The following is a 24,941-nucleotide window of genomic DNA, read 5'->3' as shown; positions in this document are numbered from 1 at the left end:
TCCATGTCCAGCACCGAGGACAAATTGTGATTAGATAAGAACTGCAAAGGGCTTGAGGGGCCCCACTGACACAGCCTTACCAGTGGTTGTAGCCCTGGTAGCTTCTCTGCTGGACAAGCTCTGTTCACTCCTTGCAGTTTTCTTCAGATATTCTACATTCTTGGCTACTCCAATTTGCTGGGGTAACCACTCAGCTTTCAGCCTCACTCTTACAGTCTCACACACTGCCCTCTTAGGGGCATACTGCCTGGGCTCCCAGGCCTTCTTCTGAGATCAAGTGGAAGCCTACATAACCTGAAACTCTTGCATTCAGCAATTCTGTAAAACCAGCACCATGTGTTTGACACCAAACTCTACTGCTGGCTCAAGCAGTAACTAGACCCTTTTGCATCATGGCTACAGGGGCCTTTAAGTTCCTGGATGGCTATGCACTATGAATGGAATGCCAGAAGGCCAATATCCTAGGCAGCTTTTCTGGAAGAAGGTACCCTGGAACTCTCTTCTTAGTTTTATGTCCTCTGATACAAAGTACTTGGCTTCTTTTTTATATTAATTTTTTCAACAACCAAGATCTTTTCTGCTCCAACTTTACAGGCCCCAACTTTATAGGAGCTTCCTTTTTGGTGAGATTCAAAACTAAAAATCACTCAGCTATCCCACCATCACCACAATTACCATTTCTTCTTTTGGGTTAAACGACATTGCAGAAGATTTAGAACATTCACCCTTACAACCACTGGAGGGTTTAATAATATGAATATCAAACACATGAGTCGTGTTTTCCTTTTTCTAAGTTTTCAAATATATTACTTCAATTGTAGTTCACAATCACCTAGTGAGGTAAGTGGTAAATACTATTATGCTCATTTGAACAGAAACATTGAATAAGATTACGTAAGTCAATGAATTGCTGCAGTACATATGAATGTAGTCTCACAGTCAACCAAGGGAGGAGAATGTACAGTCTCTGCAAGGCAGCTGAGCAATATGTACTAAAATATACCAAAATGTATCAATTCCAATTTAAAATATTTTAGACAAGTGTACAAAAACATATACTAAAAATAACACTCACAACAGTTTTTGTAAAAGGAGAAAATAAAAGCAACTTATATGTCCATCTCTAAGAGACTAGGAAAATCTACTAAGGAACACTCAGGTAATGAAATATTATGCAGCATTAACAATGACAGTATAGAGGTCTAGTTAAAAAAATAGGGATATATAGCACAACTTATGTATAAGTTAGACAAAAGGTATGGAGGAAGAAAAGCTAAGACATCCACTATTCATTAGAACTCTGGAATTACAGAAATGGTCTTCCATCCTGTTTAGTACAATGTCAACAGTACCAAGGAACTTAATTTTTAGTTTTAAGTTTAAACTATTTAATTTTAAACAGCCACATGTGGCCAGTGGCTACCATATTGAATAATTCAGTAGACAATTCTTTTGTGTTATTTTTGTGAGTAGGAAATTATGTAAAATCAACAGAAACAACAACCTGTATCTAAGAGACAACCAAAAGACACAGGATTAAATTAGTCAACAACAGCTTTACTTAAGGAGCTGCTGTGCCTGTAGCATGAGGCCTTGGTGCAAGTTTTATGTGTGTGGTTTCCATACCTGGGCATGATTATACTAATTTGGAAAGTTTCCTGATACCAGTCCACACACTAGCAAATAAGTAGCTTTATGCCAAGAAAGCTATATCTTTTATGCTAGTGCTTCAGAATAGGCCAGAAAAAAAGGGTAATAAACAGAAGGAAGCAGGAATTTGAAACTGGAATACTGAGAACAGGATTATGTTTTTTGACAGGATAATAAATTATTCAACACATTGAACAGATTTGTAGTAATTAGCAACCTCATATTTTCTACTCTGTTTTTATTTTCTCAAAAGACAATGAAACAATAAAATCTATTTTTTTCATATACAAACTAGTATAAAATTTAGTCTTAGGGAATCATACAAACTAACTAGATGCTAATTTGACTTTTTTTTACCTGCTCAAAATAGGAAGAATGCTTGTTTGTTTGTTTGTTTACAGATATTTCCAAACTGCAATTTGTAAATATAAGATAATATTTTCCCGAGTCAACTAATTTCTTCCACCACCAGATTATTAGATAAGTGAAACACAATAATGAAACCACTTTCCTCAGTTGTGTTTCTCTCAATATTTGTTTATAATAATGAGATAACAGTAATTTGGTTACTAATAAAAATGGTAGATTTTTTTCATATAAAAGTTTTTTCTATATTTAGGATTTAAAGAAGCTTTTTAAGATTGACCTGGGCCAAATATATCACGTTTAATAAGAAAACTAAAATTTGTGAAAGTCCTCAATTACTTTGATGCCCTCATTTCACTTTTTAGAAGGAAAAAAAGTAAGATCCTATATCAAGATTATTCATCAAAAAAAGATAGGGAAGAAACAAACTTTCAGTGTAAATCTCTTAATACATCTATATTTATTTACCTTATTATATGAAAAATTATGTTCTAAGAGATAACTTTAAAACTGCAATATCTTTAATCCTGAGAAATATTTAGTTATATTTTGTACTAGACATGTCAAATTTGGGGGTGGGGGCAAGTGTACTAATTGTATAGGAGATATATCTTAGCATGATGTATAGTCAAGTGCATTTTTCATTTTTTTCTGTGAACTTCAAATTTCAAATATATCTTGCTCCTTGTATGTCTTATTAAGATTACATTTTATTGTATTTTAATGGATAAAAACAAATTATAGAGGATGATATAATTGGTAGTATATAAAGTCATTACAAATCTAACACACATCAATTCACTTGTATATTACAGTCACAAAAGCAACCAGCAGTTTTTAGACTGAAATAACCATAATTAGGATTACTTTCATTTATGTTGGATCTGAGAGAGTCAATTCCTCTAAAGGATAGATAATCTTACTTGATTTCATACCAGCCTTTAGAGATAGATATTTATAACTAGGGATTAGGCTAACATAAATCACTGAATTTCTTAGTGTCTAACTTCCAGTGAGCAGCAGAGATGATATCAGAACCAGGCCTGCCATCTTCAAATCCTGGTGGCTTTCCATTCAGCCTTATTCTTGCCCCTAAACAGCAGTTAAGGAAGAGGCAAGAAAACAAAGATGATAACTGTCACTGACTTGAATAATTCCCGCTTCAGGATTACAAGCTGGCTGTTACTAAAGAGGCATCAAGTTTTCTTTAATTTCAATGTAGGATTAGAAAGACCTTGTTTCTATTCCCAGCTGTATAACTTTAGCTGTGTAACCTTAGATAAGTTAATTAACCTCTCTGTGCCTCAAGTCCCTCATCAAAGAGCTATTATTCTAAGAATTAACTTAGATAATGCATTCAAAGCACAATGAGGAAAGCAAAGTGTAAGTGTAGGGCAGCTAATTAATATTATTAATAGAAGGATAAAATACTGAAGAACTTTAAGAGGAAGGAAGAATTCTCACACAGATATAGAAAAAGGAGTTTGGGAATCAAAGCCAGAAAGATTACAAAATTTAGTTAAGGTTAATCAATATTTCATTCATGTTTTTAAAAATGTTGAGTTTTGCTGAGTTAATCCTAGAAAATTCTACTTGTTTTGGCCAAACTATAACCCTAAAGTTTCTGTGAATGTTTATACTCATTTGAAAGTGGTTATGAATACAGTTTATTATTTCCCTGAAGTGTTATCGGAAGTTATGGCTTCCCTAGCATGCTAATGCCACTTAGAGCAGAAAGGAAATTTTAAAATAATACAAGAATTCGTTTGGTTAATCAAAAAAGTGTTTGCAATTTTATAAAAAGAAGTAGGAGAACTTGCCTTTGAAAAACTGTTACACTTGAGAAAATCAGAAAACAACAAATGAGAAAGCAAATAATACAAGGAAGCTAAAATTGGTGCTAATGTACAGATTAAGCAAGTAGGCCAGGAAAGCTTTCCAGTGCAGAGGAGAATTGTATGCTATGACTTCAATCACCTGTTTAAAGTTAGATGTGGATGAGAATGGTTGTGAGTGTGAAATTCAGATCATGATGTCTAGCCAGAGTCATGATATAATAAGAGAATACAATTATCCTAAATAGCTTCCATTTGAAGTAAGATTTTTTGCTTTCTTTGACTAATCAATCTACTAAAATACCAATAAAATATCCCAAACAATAGAATTTAAGGATAAAATAAACCACATTAGCTTTTTAAAATAAAAGCTGAGCCCATAAAATTATATTAAATAAAAGCAAAGTCTTTATAAAGACATGTATTTTTATAAACACCACATTTGTCTGCATGAAACACAGCACACAAAAACTTAAATATTCTAAAATATCTTCTTTTAATGTCTTATTGTAGTAATCATTCTTTAATAATACAAACATAATTTATCTGTAAATGTTAATTGATGCAGTAGTTTTGAAATTGTAAACAGAAGTTTTGAGGTAAGTCTTTCTCCCCCAAATCATACCCCTCAAGTGCAAAGTGCTAAGGATGTTCTGTACAAGGACAAACAAAATAAAAATGTGCACACCCTCAGGTTTCCAGTGTAGGTGTGGAGAAATAACTTTCCCTAAGTAAGTTTTTCCAATTATGCACAAGTCTAAGTATATTGATTTGTTTTCAGTCAACAAAATAATCAAAGAATATGTATTTTAAGCTGATTGCTTTCTTCTGTCTTTATTTCAAAGTCATCCACTGTATCAACAGAGATATATAATTAATAAAGTAGTAAAAAACAGATTCCTCATAACACTTAGAGTTCTAATCTCTCAAACTGAATGCTGTTTCATGACCTATCATAGTAGGCACTAAAGAAAAGTACGGGGAAACCCACAGAAAGACTTAGCAGCTTGCCCTACAAAATGGTGTCAACAAGTAAATGATAGTTAATGTGTCATTCAGAGGACATAAAGCAATTTTTCTACACAAAGACATTTGAGGTAAAGAGTAAGATGATTTCCCAGGAATGTTCCATGCTCTAAGGCATGGATTTCTGATCCTGGCTGGGTAGAGATGCGGGAAGGGAAATGTCAGAAGGAATAATAGGCCAGCTGGGTCTAGATTTTGAAGGAACTTACAGATCATGACCAAGTATTTGGACTTCATTTGGGAGGGTAGTTAAAAGCTAAGGAGGTAAAAGCTATAGCTAAAGTATTTTTTTAAAACAATACTTCATTTCTAGTTATTTTCAGGTTGGGGCTATAAACATGTAGTGTTATTTGAAGCGCGAAAAAAAAAAAAAGTCCTTAGTCCTTAGTGAAAAATTTCTCTCCCTCGGTATCACTAATGCTTGACTCTCACCATTACAGAGATAGATTCCTTCGGTCAGTGAAATTTCCTTTGCAGAGGTAACACTTTTGAGCTGCCACCATTGTTGCCACTATTGTTTAACTTACAATATAGTATTCAGAAATTAGGTTTCTGGATGGGGGCAAAAATGTGAGGAGCACTAAAGACCTTCTTCAAAAGGTCTGAGACCAGTTTCCCCCTTGTGAATTAATGCTCCCATGGACCAAACACACATTCCTCCTTTCTCGAGAGAACACATCATCTTCCATATTGCACTGCACATATTCTTTTTACATTTAATATTACGTTCAGAAAATCTGCCTTATTCAAATAATGGAGAAAACTATAAAGTATCACAGAACAATAGAAGTGACTTATACAAAATAGCCTACTAATAACAGCCACACTGCTAAAGTAAACAGAGATTTCTATTCTGTTCTTTTTTTATTCTATTCATATTTATACAAAGAAAATTCACCATTATCCCCTAACAGAGTGACAATAGCCATATCAGTTCAATCCAAGCTTAACGAGGAAACACTAAACCACAGAGAACTGGTCACCTCTGACTTTGTTGCTCAGTCTCTGGGATGCCATTAGTCAACTGGTTTGATGAATTTTTTCTTGTTTCCCATTTTTACCACTTAGGTATGGCCACTCTGTGCCATGTACTGAACAGCCTCATTACAACTCATACCTTTACAAATCACCCTGAAAATACCTGTGAACTCATCCTAAGATGCATAAGATACCCATATTTGTGGGTATCATTACAACTACTGTAAGACTACATTCTTCTAAGCCATTTTAAATTTCATGGGTCTTCCAAATGTGCTTCCATCAAACTCAACAATATATGCCTCCCACAATTTCTTATCTCTAGACCAGAAAAGCCCCTTCTGTCTTTCATATGTAAAGCATTATTTGATCAGGCTATCTCTTATGCCTTTACAAAGCTGCTACATAAGTCTGTGTAGGTGGTGCACGCACAACTTTAAAAGGTACCATTCATATGTAACCTATACAGCCATAGGTGGATATGCCTGTGCCTGACTTCTCTGTAAGACAATATCTAGTTCAAGTTGTTTGAGAATTAAATGAGAGAGGAACTTTTCCTTTATCTAGATTGAGCTTCTCATTAGTCTTTAAAAAAATTTTAAAGAGTAACAAAAGGTAGTACATGTAAAACATATAGGCCATTGTCTGGCATATCCTATACCCTGCTTTGTTTGCACCGATTTCATGATGTCACTTGAAATAATAAAGAAATTCAAACAAGTCATGCAGGAGCCTTTGCTAGTAAAAAAACAAAAACAAAAACAAAATGGCTTTAAATCCCTGGGAGGAAAAGGAGAACGCATGGAACAAGCAAAAGGTATGTACCCAAAACCACTCTATTCAAAACAACTTTAAGAGGTTGTGAGCTTTGGCTAAGCATTGGATCACTGGGGCCAGGAGGAGGTGTCTATAAAGACTGATACCTGGATCCAACTCAAACTGTAAGGCAGCTGGTTTGGATCATGGCGTGGGCAGTGAGTTTTGTTTTGTTTGTTTTTCAAGTTTCCCAGGAGATTCTACTATGAAGCCAAGTCTGAGAATCTGTGATCTCTATATAAGCCATACCTGGAAACCGATCTATTCTTTATACATGCCCATCTATTGTTCTACCCACTTCTGTGTTAGTATACTAATAATTCATACCTTAATATCATTTCACATTGATTATAGCAGATGTTTCCCTCCTTCAATATGTAAAATTTTGAACAGGGCACAGTGGACTAGGAGGTAGCAAATAACAAAAAGAGGAAGAAATTATCTTACTTTTTCAGTGTAGCTATGACACTGTTATTCAAGGGAATCCAAGGTCTTCATCTACATCCCTACTATCTGGTCACGTTGCTCCTTATAGTGAATTAAAATGCCTTGATTGGATCTTCTTAATTTAAAAACAATGATCTCCCCAGATTCTCACATCCATATTAGCTGTCTAGTATTAAAAAAATCAGAACTATTATCTTATGCTTTCTAGCCTCAAATTTCATATACTCAAGTAGGTGAGGCCATTCCACTTAGTATGAAGAATATTAGACTTGAAGGTCCAAAAGCATTATTTCATTCCCAAAGTAATCCCTTAAAACCTTTTGAGACTCAATTTCCCCATCTCTAACAGTAGGTTGTTGTGAGGATTAAGTGAGAGATTATAAGTAAAACTCCTGATATATATATTGGGCATTCTATGAATGCTATTGAACCAAAAACTCTCTAGGCAAGAGAAGGGTTAGCTCACATTTCATCTCTGGTGGTTGCTTCTACAAACATCTAGCCATTTGAGACCACAAAAAACAGCCATTCTTGCTCAGTGATAGCTCATATTGATGTATTAAACATTCTTTAGGAACAAATCCCACTTAACTTTCTGAAATCAAAATAATGCTAGTTTCTTCAGATATTTCTCATTAGACTCATTTTCAAATCCTTCTATATTTCTTTTCTCTAAATTCTGTTTTAATGGCTTCTTTCAAATTATGAAGCCTATGATAATCTTCATTTTCCATGGTACTTTGCTAACTAAAAAATACACAGCTGGGCAATCTAGTATACTTGTTGAGGTACCTTGATAATTAGTATTCCCATTCTGAATTCTAAATACATTAGTGCATGTGGTTAAAGTTTGTGTATAGCTAAATATCTTCCATTATAATATGTGTTGAAAAGTACCAAAGCTAATTTTTCTGTTATCTTTCCTATGTCTTAAACAAGAATGTTTATATTTGATACAAAAGAGAGGTAGGTCTAAGACTTAGATCATCTCCAAAATTCATGATGAAAATATATTAATTATTCAACAATTCAAAAGTATTTATTTAGTATGTAATCTGTCTTTCTAGAATTGGATGGGAAATAAGGAGGGAGAGATAATTACCAATGATTGAGACAGATTTTTCAACATATTTGTGTCTTCTAAATATCTAAAATTATCTTTTCAAACAACAAATGTCATTTTTACTTCAATTCTTTTCATTGGGTAATATAGCAAATGTTATTACATGATATAGGCACTAATTATAAGAAAAATTTTCTACTAATAAATATTATAATGAAACCACACTTTTATAATACTTGGTAACTAGTATTTAGCTTCTCTAAAGACACTTCCTAAGGAAAACACATTGGCAGTGTGTTTGGGCTCCTACAACAAAATACCTGAGACTGAATAATTTATAAATAACAAATATTTTCTGGACATGGTGGCACACACCTGTACTCCCAGTACACAGAAGGCTGAGGCAGGGAGATCTCAGGGAGTTTGAGGCCAGTCTGGGCTACATAGTGAGTTCAAGGACAGATTAAATTAGACAGTGAGACCTTGTCTCAAAAAGAAAAATATATACATACATACATACACATACATACATATATAAATAAATAAAATTCTTAAGGCCTGGAGGTTTGAAAATCAAAAATGAAGGCACCAGCAGAATTTGTATCTGGTGGGAGCTCACCCTCTACTTCCAACATGGCACCTTGTTGCTGTATTCTCATATGCAAAAAGGGAAGAACAGCGCCTCTGTGCCTTTTTCTTTTCTTTCTTCCTTGTGGTACTACAGAGAACCCAGGGCTTCTCACTGCATCTCCACCTCTCTCCATCTCCTCATAATTTTTTAAACTTTTTTTTTTTTGAGACAGTGTCTCACTAAGTCTGTAAATTGTCTAAACTGGGCTCAAACTCATCATGATGCTGCTGTTCCAGACTCCCAGAATGCTGGGAGTATGAGCCTATGCTACCACACCTGGCTCTTTAGACTTTTTTTTGATAAGGTTGCTGTCTTAGTTACTTTTCTCGTTGCTGAAACAAAATACTCAACACCCAAAATTAAAGGAGGAAAGATTTATCTGGCTCACAGTTTTTGGAGATTTCAGTTCATAATTTGCTGACTACAAGGCAGGGTGGCATGGCAGAAGGGTATAGCAGAGGAGAAAGAAATCATGGATGGCAGAAGATAGCAAAGCAGCAAGCAGGCAAGCAGTGATCCTGATCTTCTTTCAGTCCCTTATATTTTATGCAGGTTACCTGTCCTTAGGGTGGGTAGCATTCATACCCAGGGTGGGCCAACCTTAATCCTACCCAGAACAATGTCAAACCAATCAGTGGACTAATTTAGTAATCACACACCCTTGATCCCAGCATCACATACTCCAGATACAGCCACCTCTGAAAAGCCCCAAGTATGACTGCATCAGGCTTTGGGGGGAGATCTATACACAAGCCATAACAGTCACTAATCCCATCATAAGGTACCACCCTCAAGATTTAATTTTCTCCTATAGAGGAGAATGCTATCTATCACCTTGGGGGTTAAGACTTCAGCATATAATACCACCATAGGGATAGAGGATAAATTCCTGGGCCCCTGAACTTGTTACTTATTAAAAGCATGATTTGCAGTCAGGGACTTAAAAATGGTTTTTGCTAAAAACCACGATGCTTCACTTGGGCCTGCCAATGCCCAATAGTTAACTAAAAGTACAACAAACTTTGATCTTCATTTTGTAAAACTCTGAATCAAATCTTTTTCATCTCTGCATACAGTTATGTCAGCCATTTAGGGAACATTTGCCTAAAAGTTAGCAAAACAAGGTTTATCAGACCTAAACATACCTAGCCTATCTGATTACCCTTCAAAACTGTTAACACCAGTAAGAGATTTATAGAGATACTCAGCTATGCCCAGAAATCTCCACTGGCCTAAAATCTATAGTCACCTTGGATTCCAGCAGACTCACATGACTGAAACTGACCCAAAGAAGACAATCATCTCATATGAACCAGACTGCTTCTCACATCATAAGGATTCATCTCATGGGAACAAAGCTACCCACCAAGTCATGCTGGTTCCCCCAGAACTACAAAACCAGGACTGAGATAATGACTGACCAGTCTCCAGGCCCCTTGGGATACCATAAAGCCGGTCCCTTTTCTTCATTAATTGTTCAATCTGTTCCACTGCCTCCTTCAGTTTGAGAAAATATCTTTTATCCTTCTATTGTCTCTCACTTTCCTTTGTTAGAGGAACTGGCTTGATCTTTGTCAGAGCTGTGCTCCCCTGTATTTTCTCCTACTTTCCAATTAAAGCTTTTTCTGGAAATTCATGTTGACTCAGTTTTAATATGCATTATCACTGAAGCAAAGACGTGTGCTATCCTATAACAACCACTCCCTGCTGCCATAGCAGGAAGCTGGCTGGGGCTTGCATTCTGTTGAAGCTTGTTCCTAATCATCTCTTTGTTACCCTTTTGTGCATTCTTCCAAAGTACCTATAGAAAGTAGAATCCAGACCTGCTTAACCTGCAAGAAGCCCAGCCATCTGTGATATTCTGGCTCTTCTGGCTCTTCTCCTTTTCCCTGTCTTGACCATTCTAATGCAAAAGCCTGCCCTGGGACCTGTTGAACCAGCCTAAAAACGATGAGCCAGGTCTAGGACCTTTGTTCTCTCTTAATTACCTATCTTTTTTTCTGATGATTATATCTTTTAAGTCACTAAAAGGTTAGATCCAATAAGCTGCTTAACTTTCGGGTACAGGTCATTTAGAATGAGTCACCTTAGATAAAGAAATTTTCCTTAATATTCCATCTAACAGATTAGAAATTTATGTATAGGTTTGAAGCCAGAGCCATGGCTGGTTATAATACTGCCTTGTTTTCTTTTTTTTTTTAAATGAAGTTTATTGGTACATTTAAAGCAAACAATACAGTTACAGTTATCATTAGGATCTTGTACCTTTACATGATATATCTTGGTTCTTGTTTTTTCCCCCATTACCCTGCCCTCCCTTCATCCCCTTCACCCTTCCCTAATTACAAAGACTTTGTTTCCATTTTTTCTTTTCCCTTATTTCCTTTCCCGTCTCCCCTTCCCACTTCCCCTTTAGCCATTTTGTTTTTCCTATTTCACCCTCTCAATTCTACCTTGTTTTCTGGTCACTGATGTGAGTATATATTTTCCTTACGAACCTGGGAAAGTGGAGAGACTATGGCAGTTCAGAATTTACAATACATATTTTGGGTTCCTTACATCAAAAACTTTATCAATACCTCTCTTTACTAGCATCTCCAATTCACTGTTGCCAACAGCCAGATTTTTATAAAGGTTCTAAAAAGCCACAGATATCTTTTAAATGTTTGAACTTTAGATGAGATGTTATAAAAGTATCTTTGTTCTGCATGAATGATGCACTGTAGCTGGATAAAAGGATTCATTCTAAAAAGAGAACATTGCCCTTCTGCACCACGCCAGAATCCACTATTTGCCTTAAAGACAGCATCACCTTCACAGAGGATAATAATCACATATATATGCTCACAGTCACAGCTCAGCTTGATGTTTTATGAATCTTTTATAATACTTTTTAAATGCTCTTTTTATAACTGATTTCTAAAATATTGTACAAAAATGTCCTTCTCTTTCCTACTTCTCTGTTCTATCCCTCAAAGGCCAGTTTTATTCTACCATAAATAATTGGTTTATGAAGAAAATACAAAAAAGAATTCATTTTGTCCATGTTTACCTTCAAGAGTAATAGTTTCAGACCTGCTACTCTATTTTTATTCATGAATATTCCCTCATTGGGAATTATATACGTCAGAGTTCAGGTGATACAGTCTCTCCAGACTGTCCTGGGAGAATCTGTGCCCAGAAACCTGCCTTACCTTTAGTTGAACTAGATGTACGTCCACATGCTTGCTGTCTGAGTCCTGCTGGACTGAGTAGGTTAGGTCTCGGACCCTCTCTGAGGTCATTCGGAGCCAGGTCTCAATTTCAGGTAAATGAAGGACAATCTTCCAGTCAGCCCCTGTATGTAATGGGGGTGGTTTTTCGTATTGCTGGTCAGAATCTACGTCCTTCATGGTCTCTTCTCCTCCCGGCTCCACAGTGGGTGTCATGTTGATGGCCATGGGTGAAGCATCAGTAGCCATGGGATCCAGGTCCTGTGACCTCAGTGGGGAGAGTGTCACACTCATAGTTAACATGGAGAATTCTAAACCTTACTTCTTTCCAAAACAGCTGAAAGGCAAGAGGAAAGAAGAAAGCAAGAGTCAGAAGAGACTGCCAAATAAAGAAATGATACTTCACAGAAGAAACAGGATTTCTAAATTAAGCTAGATTTCTAAATTAAGAAACCGTTCCTCATAACAAAAATACAAAGAGATATTTTGATTTTCTGCATAGTAGAGCTGAGAATGAATACATAATAAAAACACAAAACTATAGTGACATTGTCTACCCAAACATCCATTCTCCCCTCACTCTTTAGTAACCTAATATTGAATTTTAGCTATGAATATTCCTGCTGAACGTTTTAAACTATGTTTCCTATTTCCTTTGCAGCTAGATGTGGTCATGTGGCTAAGTTCTAGCTAATGAGAAGTAAGCGAAAATGCTATGTAAAAATTCTGAGAAAGCTGTTGAGCTGATTCAGTGAAGGGGGGACCCCCTTTCTACCCTTCTGCTTTTTCCTCTTATTCGAGCCTATAATGTGGACTTGATGGATGGAAGAGCTCCCGCTGTCAATTCATATGCAGAGATGTTTTTGAGTATGCCCAGGAAGGATGGTGGAGCACAGAAATGGAAAGTAGGTCCCATTCAATAACACAGAGACTGTACCAGTCCTCACTGAAGCCAGCTCTTGACTTCTTTCATGTGAGAAAGAAAAACAACTTCTCTTATTTAAGCCATGACTTGGGGAGCTTTCCTACTATCAGCATCCAAACATCATGTTTAGTATAATCAATATATTCAATATATGAATAGCTAGGGAAGGAAGATGTTCTAATTACCAAAAACATTGTGCTGAGTTCAGATACTGCTCATTTCTATGATTTGTTAGATAAGTAGTTATCACCAATTCCAAACCTTTACTTTCATAAAATGTATAAATCATAGATTATATCAAATAAATATGATTAATACTCAACCTAAATTATATTAATTTTTGGTTATACTAAATTTTCAAGGTCTTGTGAAATTTCAAGAGTAATTTACCTGAAATACACTATAGTAGAATGTTAATCAAATAAATAAAAATAACAAGTGTAAGTCAAAATAAAGTATCTTTTTTAAAATAAAGTTGCTTAATTTACTAATGACCCTGCCACTGAATTTATCTTTCTTCTGGAAGCAGTCTAATATAAAATAACTTTTAGGCTCTTGTACTTTAAAATAAATATTAGAAACAGATGTTATTTTTAGCTTCTTCTACTTAAGGCAATGGACTCTTTGCCTTTTACAAATTTTTCCTGATTTTACATATTCAAGTTAGTTTGTAGCTTCATTGCTACAAAGATGAAAAGTGGCTAATCAAAAGATCATAAATTTAATGTGACTGTCAGAGAGTAGCTCATTTCTTTGGATTCTTAATATTTACTTATTAACCAAAGAAAAATTATTTTTACCTACAGAAATAGTGGATAAATCAAAACAGCCCTGAGTTTGACTAGAAACGTGTAACTTTCCATAAATAAATGGGCACAGGGAATAAAAAGAATTGTTCAATCAATAAAAGCCTTAAGAATAAGTTACTTCTATGACACACCATTTCAGAATCCTTCCAGCACTACTGTGCAATCATCTTTTCTAATTTCTTGAGCATCTAACTTTCGAATTAAATGACAAGGAAGTTTACAGATGAATTTCTGAAAGCAAAGTTATTTTTTAAAAAGTAAAATATATTTTATAAGTAGTCTTTATCACTTTGGTGCTTGTCTTAGAGAATGCTTTAGATTTCCACTCAATAGATTGCTCTGCCCAAATGCAAGGAAGAAAAAAAAATCTACACTACGTATTTTTAATTATTTTTACATTTTAAGTACTATTATTAGTATTCTAGCTGATGTTATTATTGGGTGTTTTGAGCCAAGGTCTCACTATTTAGCCCACATTGGCCTTAAACTTGAAATCCTACTGCTTCAGCGTCCTGAACTGCAGGTGTGTACCACCATGTTCAGCCTATTGTACAGTACTACTGTATTGTTTGTTTTTATCCTAATACTGTGTTCTGTATTAATGATAATAATAGACTTGGCTATTTAAAAGAGTAGAAGGCAACAAAATTTCACCTGAAGAAATAAAACTCCAGGAAGAGTGAATTAACATACTTTTCAAAAATCATGCCCCCACTACAGACTCTGATTCTGATTTCCCAAAATCAAATTATTAATAGATTCATTGCCCTTCTCTAGGTTTAGAATCACAAACCTACAGTAAGATTCTAATACAAAAGGTTAATAAAAGTTTCTAGATCTAGAACACAGAACTATTTGATTATAAATAAACAACATATTAGGGTCAGAGAAACTCCTTCTAAGAAACTAAATTCATTCAAGAAAACAACTAAATTCTAGGGGTTGTATGCAATAAACTCTTTCAGCTGCAACCACATTCACCTGCATAAATGAAAGATAGTTGACCACTGTGTTCTCTCTGAAACTCATAAGTCAAGGCAGGGCTGTCTGTGAAATATACATCCTACTGTAAACTAAAGAACATACCAAAGAGTTAGCTCAGTACAACGATGTCCCAACCTACAACATTTCCACACATACCATCAGGCTATGAACTGTGCTAAGCACAGTGCACTTTTATGTAACTTGAGGCAAAATATTCCATATTGCTGGGTCTCAGTTGCCTAATCTGCAAAAATTTTTAAATGAACTAGATAAATAATGAGATCTTATCTAGACCTAAGAATCTGTGACTGCCCTGGTGGGAGACCTTGGAGGCCTCCATGGAGAAACCACCAGTGGAGCAGAACAGTGGATGCTATGGGCTGTAGCAGCTAGTGAGTGACTCCAAGCCAAATTTCCCCAGGATCCAGTGATTGACTAGACCATTTTGGAGTGGGGCTAGCTGAATGTGGGACTCAGAACAGCCATCAGATGGCTTCATCTCAGGGATCCAGTGTCTAGGTGAGACATAGCTATGGGAGATGTCCGCAGTCAGGGAGCCAAGGTCAAGCCAGCAAGAAACACCCATAGTGATGTGGATGGAACAACCTGGGTCACAAGCCCACAACCAGAAACCAGGATCAGCCTGACCTTGCAAAGTTGAATCTGCACCACACCCTATTTCTATTACAGGTTTTCTAGGCTATGCTTGATGCTATTGTTATTAATGATTAATATTACTTTAGCCAAAATGATACAGTTCTTCTAATCAGTTGTTCTTCCTTTTGTGCCAAGTTTGAGATTTCCAAGGATAAAAAATGATACTATAGTCCAGTACCAAAGAACTAGGGGCTACACCAGATAGGCAACATTTCATCCTTAATAAATTGAATAGGATCTTATAGCAGACTTAAAAGCCAAAAGCCAGCTATACCTGGAAACATCTCAGAAAAGTAGTCACTTCCTAAGGAGTTCTTCATATTAGTAATAAAGCCATCTACCATCAGCAATTTATAAGAATAAATGCACATAATAAATTTTAAAAATAGAAAATGAGAAGATATGGAAGCAAGATGCAACCCCAGAACTCCACTCACCCAAGGTAAACCTGGGGGCACTGAGGTGAAAAAAATCAAAAGCCACCCACCTGAACTCTTTTAAATGGTAACAATGGAAGTAACAAATGATGAATGAGGCTCTAAAAAAATCAGAAATAATTTCTTAGATAACTAAAGAGATAATGACCACAATGAAGGATATGGTTAGTAAATCTAGAGTAGATACAGACCAAAAAAAAAAAAAAGAGAGAAGCTTAGGAAAATGATAGAAATCATGAATGCTCACCCAACATAGGAAGAAATGGAATTTATGAAACAAATTCAAACAGATATCCAGAAGATTAAAAATTCTATTAAAAGTACACACAGCAGAATCCACAAATGTGAGGATAGAATATCAGATCTAGAATACAGCTTTGTAGCTATCAACCAAAAGAAAGAAAGAAAGAAAGAAAGAAAGAAAGAAAGAAAGAAAGAAAGAAAGACTTCTTAACAATAGCTAGGGACCATGAAAAATAAATCCAACAGCTGCTAGATGATTCAAAGAAGAATAACAAGATTTATCAGAGTCAATGAAAAATTAAGAGTAAAGGACATTAAAAAAACTGTTCATAGAAGTAATGGCAGAAAACTTCCTAAGACCAGGAAAAGAATTTGACAGACAAGTGAGGAATATAGAATTTCAGTGCCATGATCAAAAGGAAATCTACATCAAGGTACATAATAGTCTAGATTCCACAAACTCAATAGGAAAAAAAATATTAAAAATTGTCAGAGAAAAGAAACAAGTCAGGGCCAGGGATTTAGCTCAGTGGTGCTGCTGCCTGCCTCACAAGTGAAAGGTCCCAAATTTGATCCCTGGTACCAAGAAAAAAAAATCACCTATGAAGGAAAGCCCATGACAATTACAACAGACTTCTCAACACATATACATAAGTCAAGGATAGCTTGGAGTGAAGTATTTCAAGCCCTAAAGGAAAACAATCTCCAACCTAGATTGATGTATGCTGTAAAACTATCTTTCAAAACTGATGAATAAGATACTTCCACGACAAAGAATAGCTGAAGAAATTCATGACCACCAAAGCCACCATCCAAAATGTTCTGAAGAATATTCTAGAAAGAGATAATGAAGGTTAAAATTCATTAACCTCAATAGAATGGATCCAACAGACAAGGCAAACAATTTAACAGAAGAAAAGAAAGGGAACCAACAACCAGAAACTAATATGAGAACAATAAGTCAATACATATCAGTTATAATCGTCAAGGTAAATGGCATCAATTCACCAATAAAAATAAACAGATTGCCAGGATAGATCAAGAAATAACATAGCAAAAAAAAAAAAGAGGGAGAAATAACATACAAAATATGCTGCACACCAGAAACACATTTAACTCAAAAAGAAATTTATAGACTGAAAGTCAAAAGATGGAAAACAATACTCCATGGGAATGGAACCAAAAAAAAAAAAAAATCAGGGGTAGATACTCTATTTACAGACAAGGTAGAATTCAATCCAAGATTAACCAAGACAGACAAAAAAGGTCACTGCATACTTGTCAATTAAGGGAACAAACCAAAAGGAAGAAATAACAATCCTAAATATATATGTGTGAAATACCAGTGCACACAAAAACATAAAACAAATATTAACAGACATGAAAAATCAGATAAACACTAATACAATTGTAATGAGGGACCTCAATACCACACTGTCACAGATAGATCAACTAGACAAAAACTCATCAAAGAAATGTCACAGCTGAACCAAACCTCTGAACAAATGGACTTAGTAAATATTTACAGAGTGTTGCACCAAACAATAATAGAATATACATTATTTTTTTGTTTTTTGGGTTTTTTTGAGACAGGAACTCAGGTTTTTTTGTTTTGTTTTTTTACCTGGAACTCACTATGTAGCCCAGGCTCATCTTGAACTCACAGCGATCCTCCTACCTCAGCCTCCCAAGTGCTGGGATTACAGGCATGCACCACCACACCCAGATAGAATACACATTCTTTTCAGCTGCTCAGGGGACATTTTCCAAAATAAATCACATACTAGCTCATAGGACATGCTTAAGTAAATGCAAAGGAATCAAAATTATCCCATCATATTATCACATGATAGCATGATGAAATTGAAAATCTATGGCAAAAGAAACCACACACACCACATCAGTCTTGCAAGTGCAAGGTCCTGAGTAAAAAAGAAAGGAGGGGGGAGAGAGAGAGCCACACAAAATGCATAAGCACACAGAAATTAAGTAACACCATCCTGAACAACTCATAGGTCACAGATAAAATCAAAATAGGAATTAGACAGTTTCAACAATTAAGCAATAATGCCAATAAAACATATCAGAATTTATGGAATGCAATGAAAACAGTCTTAGGAGGGAAATTTATAGTGAATTCCCACACCAGAAAAACCAAGCAAGCTCAAATAAATAACCAATGTTGAATCTCAGGCTCCTACAAAGAGAAGAGCAAGTCAAACCCAAAGTACACATGAGAGAGGAAATTATAAAAATAATAGAAAATATTAATGCAATGGAGACTAAGAAAACAAAACAAAGAATCAATGAATCAAAGAATTGATTCTTTGAAAGATTAAATAAAAAAGACAAACCCATAGCCAACATTATATAAAAAAGAAAAGACTCATATCCATTCAATTAGGAATGAAAAGGGTGAAATCATATCATATTCTGCAGAAGATCATCAATACATACTTCAAGAACCTGTATTCTAATAAATGGAAAATATAGAAGTGGACAGAGTCCTAGATGCATATGAATTACCAAAGCTGAATCAAGATATAAAAATTCTAAATAATTCAATATCAGTCAATTAAATTGAAAATGTAATTAAAAACTTACCAACAAAGAAAAGCTCAGGTCCTGACAAATTCACTGCTGAATTCCGCAAGAAATTTATAGATATAATGGTGCTACTTCTCAAATTCTTTAATGAAGCTGAAAAGGTACTTCTCAAACTCTTTAATGAAACTGAAAAGGAACCAATATGTCCAAATTCATTCCTGGAAGCAAATATTACCCTGATACCTTAACCAGAGAAAGATCCAACTTAAAAAAAAAAAAAGAGTACTAAAGGTCAATCTCCCTAATGAACATAAAAGTAAAAATCCTCATTAAGATACTGGCAAATAGAATGCAGCAAATCATAAACAAAATTATACACTATGACCAAGTAAGATTTAATCCAGGGATGCAAGCATAGTTCAACATATGCAAATCAGTGAATGTAATACATCATATTAACAAGACCAAGGACAAAAGCCAAATAATCATCTTAATAGATGCAGGAAAAAGCATTTGACAAATTCCAACACTAATTCATGATAAAAATGCTACAGAATATTTGAACAAATGAACTTTATTTCAATGTGGTAAAGCCATCTATAACAAACCAAAAGCCAGTATCATACTAAATAGTAAAAAAACTGAAAGCTTTCACTCTAAAGTCAGGAAAAAGACAAGGATGCCCACTATCACCACTCCTATTCACTATAGTTCTGGAATCACTAGCCATAACAATTAGACAAGAAAGAGAAATAAAAGGGATAAGGATAGGAAAGGAAGAAGTTAAATTATCATTTTTTGTGGATGACATGATACTCTACATAGAAGATTCCAAAAGTTCCACCAAAAGACTTCAAGACTTAATAACCAAATTCAGTAAAGTAGTCAGACACAAAGTCAATGCTCAAAAATCAATAGCCTTCCTGCACACAAATAACAAACTCACTGAGAGAGAAATTAGCAATTAGAAATTATAATAGCATCCAAAAAATGAAATACCTAGGAATCAATCTAACAAAGGAAGTAAAAGATCTCTACATTGAAAACTACAGTACTCTGAAAAAGGAAATGAAAGAAGACATCAGAAAACGGAGGGCCGGGGATATGGCTCAGTGGTTCTGCTGCCTGTCTTGCAAGGGAAAGGGCCTGAAGCGAAATAAAAGAAAATGGAAAGATATCCCTTATTCCTGGGTAGGAAGAAGCAATATAGTGAGAATGGCCATAGGTACTTTCAAAACTATTACATAGACTTAATCCAATCCTAATCAAAATACCAATAGCATACCTCACAGAACTAGAGAAAACATCCTAAAATTTATATGGAACCAGAAGAGAGCTAGAATAACAAAACCTATTGTGGGCAACAAAAGCAAGACAGGGGGCATCACAATCCCTGACTTGAAATTATACTACAAAGCTACTGGGATAAAAAGAGCATGGTACTGGCAAAAAAGAAAAAAAAAAACAGATGAGGATAAATGGAACAGATTAGAAGATGCAGAAACAACTCCAAACACACTCAGCCACTTTATCTTTGACAAAAAGACTGTGTTAGTTACTTTTCTCTCATTGCTGAGATAAAATATCTGACACCCAAAGTTGGAAGGGAAGAGGGTTTTTTTGTCTTACAGTTCATAGAAGTTTCAGTCCATAATTGGCTGACTCCAAGACAGGGATTACAAACAGGCATGGCAGGGCACAAACAACATGGTGTCCACACAGCAGCAAAGGCAACATGGAACCTTAACAGTATCTCCCTGTCCCTTTTATCTTATTCAGACTAGTTAGGCCTGGTAGCACTCACACCCTTAATCCTAGTGAACCTTGAGCCTAGCATTGCATCATGAATCAATTCCAGCTTTACATACAACAGATCAAGCCTATCACTACATGAGGCTTTGGGGGAACATCTAGACCCAAACCATAACAAGGACCAAACAACTTCACTGGAAGAAACATAGCCCCTTTAATAGGTTCTGGAAAACTACATTTCCACATGTCAAAGACTAAACCTTGACCCCTATCTCTCACCCACGCACTAGACTAAAATCGAAACAGATCAAAGATCTAAATATTAAGACAGAAACACTAAGTCTGCTGAAAGATAAAATAGAACTCTTGAAGAAATCGGTGTGAGCAAAAATTTTACAAACAAAAGCCTGATCCCACAGGAAACATCATAGAATCAACAAGTGGGATCTCATCATATTAAAAAGCTTTTGCACAGCAAAGGAAACCACCAACAGAGTGAAGAGACAACCCACCATGTGGGAAAAAATTTTGCCAGCTGTTCCTCAGACAAAGGATTGATATCTAGAATACATAAAGAACTCAAAAAAATCAGGCTCCCTCTTCCAATTAATTTAAAGATCCAATTCCAAACTGGGCATCTGAAATGAATAGACACTTTTCAGATGAAGAAGTACAAATGACAAGCAAATATATGAAAAAATATTTGACATCACTGGTCATTCACGAGATGCAAATGAAAACAACACTGAGATTCCATCTCACTCCAGAAAGAATGGCTATTTTCAAGAAATCAACCACTAACATGCTAGCAGGGCTATGTGGAAAAGGGAACCCTTCTCAACTGTTGGTGGGAGTGTAGTTTGATGCCACTGCTGTGAAAATCAGTGTGGAGATTGCTCAAAAAACTAAAATTAGAGGCTCCATTTGATCCAGCTATTCCCTTTCTTGGTATCTTCCTGAAAGAACTAACAGCATCACACCACAGTGATATATGCACACCCATGTTTACAGCAGAACAATTTGTAATAGCTAAATATTGGAAAGAGCCCAAATGCCCATCAATGAATAAAGATGTAAGGTTTTTTAAAAATACAATGGAGTACTACTCTACCATAAAGAAGCATAAACTTGAGACATTTCTATGTAAATGAAGACACCTTGACAACATCTTAAGTGAAATAAATCAGACACACATGTTTAAATTTTGCATTAATTCTCTGGTGTGAGAAACTGAAAGGGTAAATACGGATCGAAATGTATAACAGATTAGGAAATAGGAAGAAAATGTTCAAATGGCAAGGGAAATAAGGGAAGGGAGAAAGGGAAAGGAAGGAAGGAAAAACAAAAAACAGAACACAAAGAAAAATAGAAACAAAACTTTTGTAAATATGAGGGAGATGAGGGGTTGAAGCAAGGGGAGGGTATTGGGGAAAAAAAGAAAAATCAAGATATATTATGTACAGGTACAAATTCTCTATGATGAATGTGATCATTATGTACATGTAAAGTTTACCAATAAAATTATTTTTTAAAAAATCAAAGATCATAAACAATATCAATAAATTTGTCCAACTTAATAGAAACTCTAATAAAAATGTTTTATAAAACATCATTTATACATTACATGTTACTAATTCTTCCCAGAGGAACAAACATGGGAGATTCTCCTATTTAGAAATTTGCCACTTAAAGACTAACAACATTGATATGGTTATATGTAGATAAAAAATGGAATAGAAATACTAAAATGTGGCAAGAGAGGACAAGATATGCATCACAAACATTACACAAGAATGTCTGAAATTTTGACTGCCAATCCAAAATGTACTTCCACTTATAAAATTTCAACTTGGATGTGATATTTCCAAATTTAACTACTCACATTGTAAACAAGGGAGTTTCTATAACCCAGAGAAGTAAAGCAAGCATGGATTTAATTTTCATTTCAACTTCTACTTGTTTACTTTCCTTCACATATACTCCTGCCACTGAGAAAAAAAAAAATGCCACATGCCATAATAGCATAGCAAGCCTGGGAAGTGGCATAAAATAAATTGATTACACATTGCTGTGGAGAGCATTTGGAGAACATTCTGTGGGTAAACATTTGGTTTTAAATTCTAGTCATTCATGTTTGAATGCAGCACCCATACATGACCATAATCTAATTCTGATTTTCACAAAGCCACACCTGATTTAAAAGATAAATTTATAACTCCAGGAGAAATATGTTTGAAATTGTGGAAACTAGAGTAACAATCTTTGTGTTACTATTTTGCTGCCCTTATCATAGTTATTCAAGCTTGCCTTTCCATCAAATTATTTCATTGGAATGTAAACAAAGAGTAGGAGATTCAGCACATCTATTTGCGCATTTCTTTTATAAGTTATCTTACCTTTCTAGTCATGGAGAAATTTAAGAACACAATAAAGCCACAAAAACGTATCATGACACAAATGAAAGCATTAGGTTTAGTGCACACAAATACTCACCGAGTTGTATCTCTGAATCCAAGATAAAATGAGACAAATAGTCAAAGAGCTCTTTAGGACCTAAAGGGTTCACTAATCCCTCTCTAATCAAATGCTTGTCTATGGTCACCTTTCCAGCAGTAGAGATAATACTACCTTATTCCAGCAGCTGTTAAAAATAGCATCCATCAAATCCTTTTCTTTCCACAAATCTAAAGAGGCAATATATGACATACAAAAACTGAAAACAATAACAATTTTAAAGTCGTTTTCTTCTTAACCTGTGGGAAGATTTTTCCCATATTACTCAACTTACTATAGGAACAACAACAACAACAACAACAAAACATACCATAGACTGCTTATTAATAAGGCCTTGTTCTGCTAGCTCTCTGACAGCTCACAAGTTTTTGGTCGAAGCCTAATGTTAGCAGAATATGTCTGACTTGAACAAACAGATGTTTTTAAATCAACGAAGTGCTGTGAGGCCTAATCCAATGCCAAACATTCCAGCTACATAGCCATCAAATTAGCCCATCTCTTTCTCCTTTCTCCTATAATTTTCTCTGTTAAATAAAAGAGCTGAAAAGCCAGTATGTGCAGACTGTACTCACTGTAAATACTTCTGTCCCTAATGTCCCTTCAGGATTAAGCATATGGCTCCTCCCCCATCCCAGCTCTCTTCTTGTGGCCAAATAAGATAAAGACCTGTGTCAGGGCTGCTTCGTGCCTGCAGGGGACCCGTTTCATATGCCCTTAGTGGCCTAAATTTTTGCTAAAAGAGAACTGCTATGCAGTGCCTATGTGGAAGCTAATGTATAAGCTCCAGAACTGTGCAGTTACAGCAGGCATTCTGTAAAATAGCAGTGATACGTGAGCTGAGAAAGAGCAGACAACGGACAAAACAAGGACCACTACAGAAAAAGAAGTTTGGATAGGCAGAGGATGTCCAATCACAGTTCAGAAGAACCGAGACTATACTCCCCGACACACACACAAACCAAGCAATCCTAAGGCAAGAAAAACTAATAGTGCTATATTAATTCAACGTGCTGACAAAGCCAACCTGAACCACACAGATTCAAGCTCCCTCTCTTTCTCAGGAAGAAACTGTTCTTTCCTAGTGATAAAACATAATTACATGCACAGTTTGAGAAGCAGTCTTGTCATGTAAATCAATCCTAAGCCTAAATACTTATCCTCAATCTTTTTTGTGCCCTGCTTACTTCTTAAAACATAATCAAGTGACTAAAGCATAGTTTTAGTCAAATTAACAGATTTGCTATATCACACATATTACAAAATAAAAGTAGAAGAAATTAGACATCAAGGAGTGTTATTTTTTTCTCCACCTTTCTTTCTTTTATATTCTAACTCCTCTTCACAGAGCCTGTTCATACAGACATTTTAGAAAGGAAAAATCTAGACTGGTACAATTTTTTGTATAAGGTTAGCTCTCATGATTTAATTGTAATAAGGAAAAATAGCTCAGGAGCAAGCACACCAAGTATCAGAGGGCAGGATACTAGAATTAGATTCAGTAAAGAAAACACAAAAATAAGTTTAACAGATTGCTTAATTAAATGGTGCTGTCTACCCAGATAAAGGAGGATCTAATTTATCACCTAGTTTTAAATCCTACCTACCTCTGTGGCTTTTGTAGGGTTAAGGGCTGGGAAATTTTAAATGGAATTAAGCTCTTAAATAGGAAAGCCTAAGAGTTGTTGTCAAATATAAAGTTATATTTGTACTTAGGGGAAAAAAAGAATGTAGATTTTGTAAGACACTCCTAAAGAAACTTCCACAATGGCTATTCGATACCTCTTCCTTTCCCTTCCAGTCCCATGCCTTTCAGAATTCACCGGAATAACACTGCTTAAGAGATCAAGTGACCCAGATTAGTCTCACTTTCTAATCCTCCTATAATAACAGGTTAGCCTACAAGTAGGTATCAGTAAGGAGGACACCAAAGAGAAATAGCACGTTAACAGAAAGACATAGATTTCTACACTTTAAAAGATCTAATGGTGTTATTACCATTCTCCTCTCTCTCTCTCTCTCTCTCCCTCTCACTCGCTCTCTCTCTCTCTC

The 24,941-nt window shown here is 35.4% G+C and overlaps 1 protein-coding gene across 8 annotated transcripts in view; it reads right to left on the bottom strand.

Moving 5' to 3' along the window:
• The window catches only part of Akap6 (A-kinase anchoring protein 6), a 577,020-nt gene that overhangs the window by 344,943 nt on the left and 207,136 nt on the right, over nt 1-24,941 (bottom strand). For all 8 annotated transcript variants that reach the window (XM_033765130.1, XM_033765126.1, XM_033765127.1 and 5 more), the window contains one exon: nt 12,007-12,361. In XM_033765130.1, the coding sequence (XP_033621021.1) occupies nt 12,007-12,327 (321 nt within the window). In that variant the 5' untranslated portion in view covers nt 12,328-12,361. The remainder of the gene's footprint in view (nt 1-12,006; nt 12,362-24,941) is intronic.

The sequence above is a fragment of the Fukomys damarensis genome, unplaced genomic scaffold (assembly GCF_012274545.1).
Source record: "Fukomys damarensis isolate Sample0158 unplaced genomic scaffold, DMR_v1.0_HiC HiC_scaffold_17, whole genome shotgun sequence".
Classification (NCBI taxonomy): Eukaryota; Metazoa; Chordata; class Mammalia; order Rodentia; family Bathyergidae; genus Fukomys; species Fukomys damarensis.
This window is presented reverse-complemented; position numbering and strand designations above follow the sequence as displayed.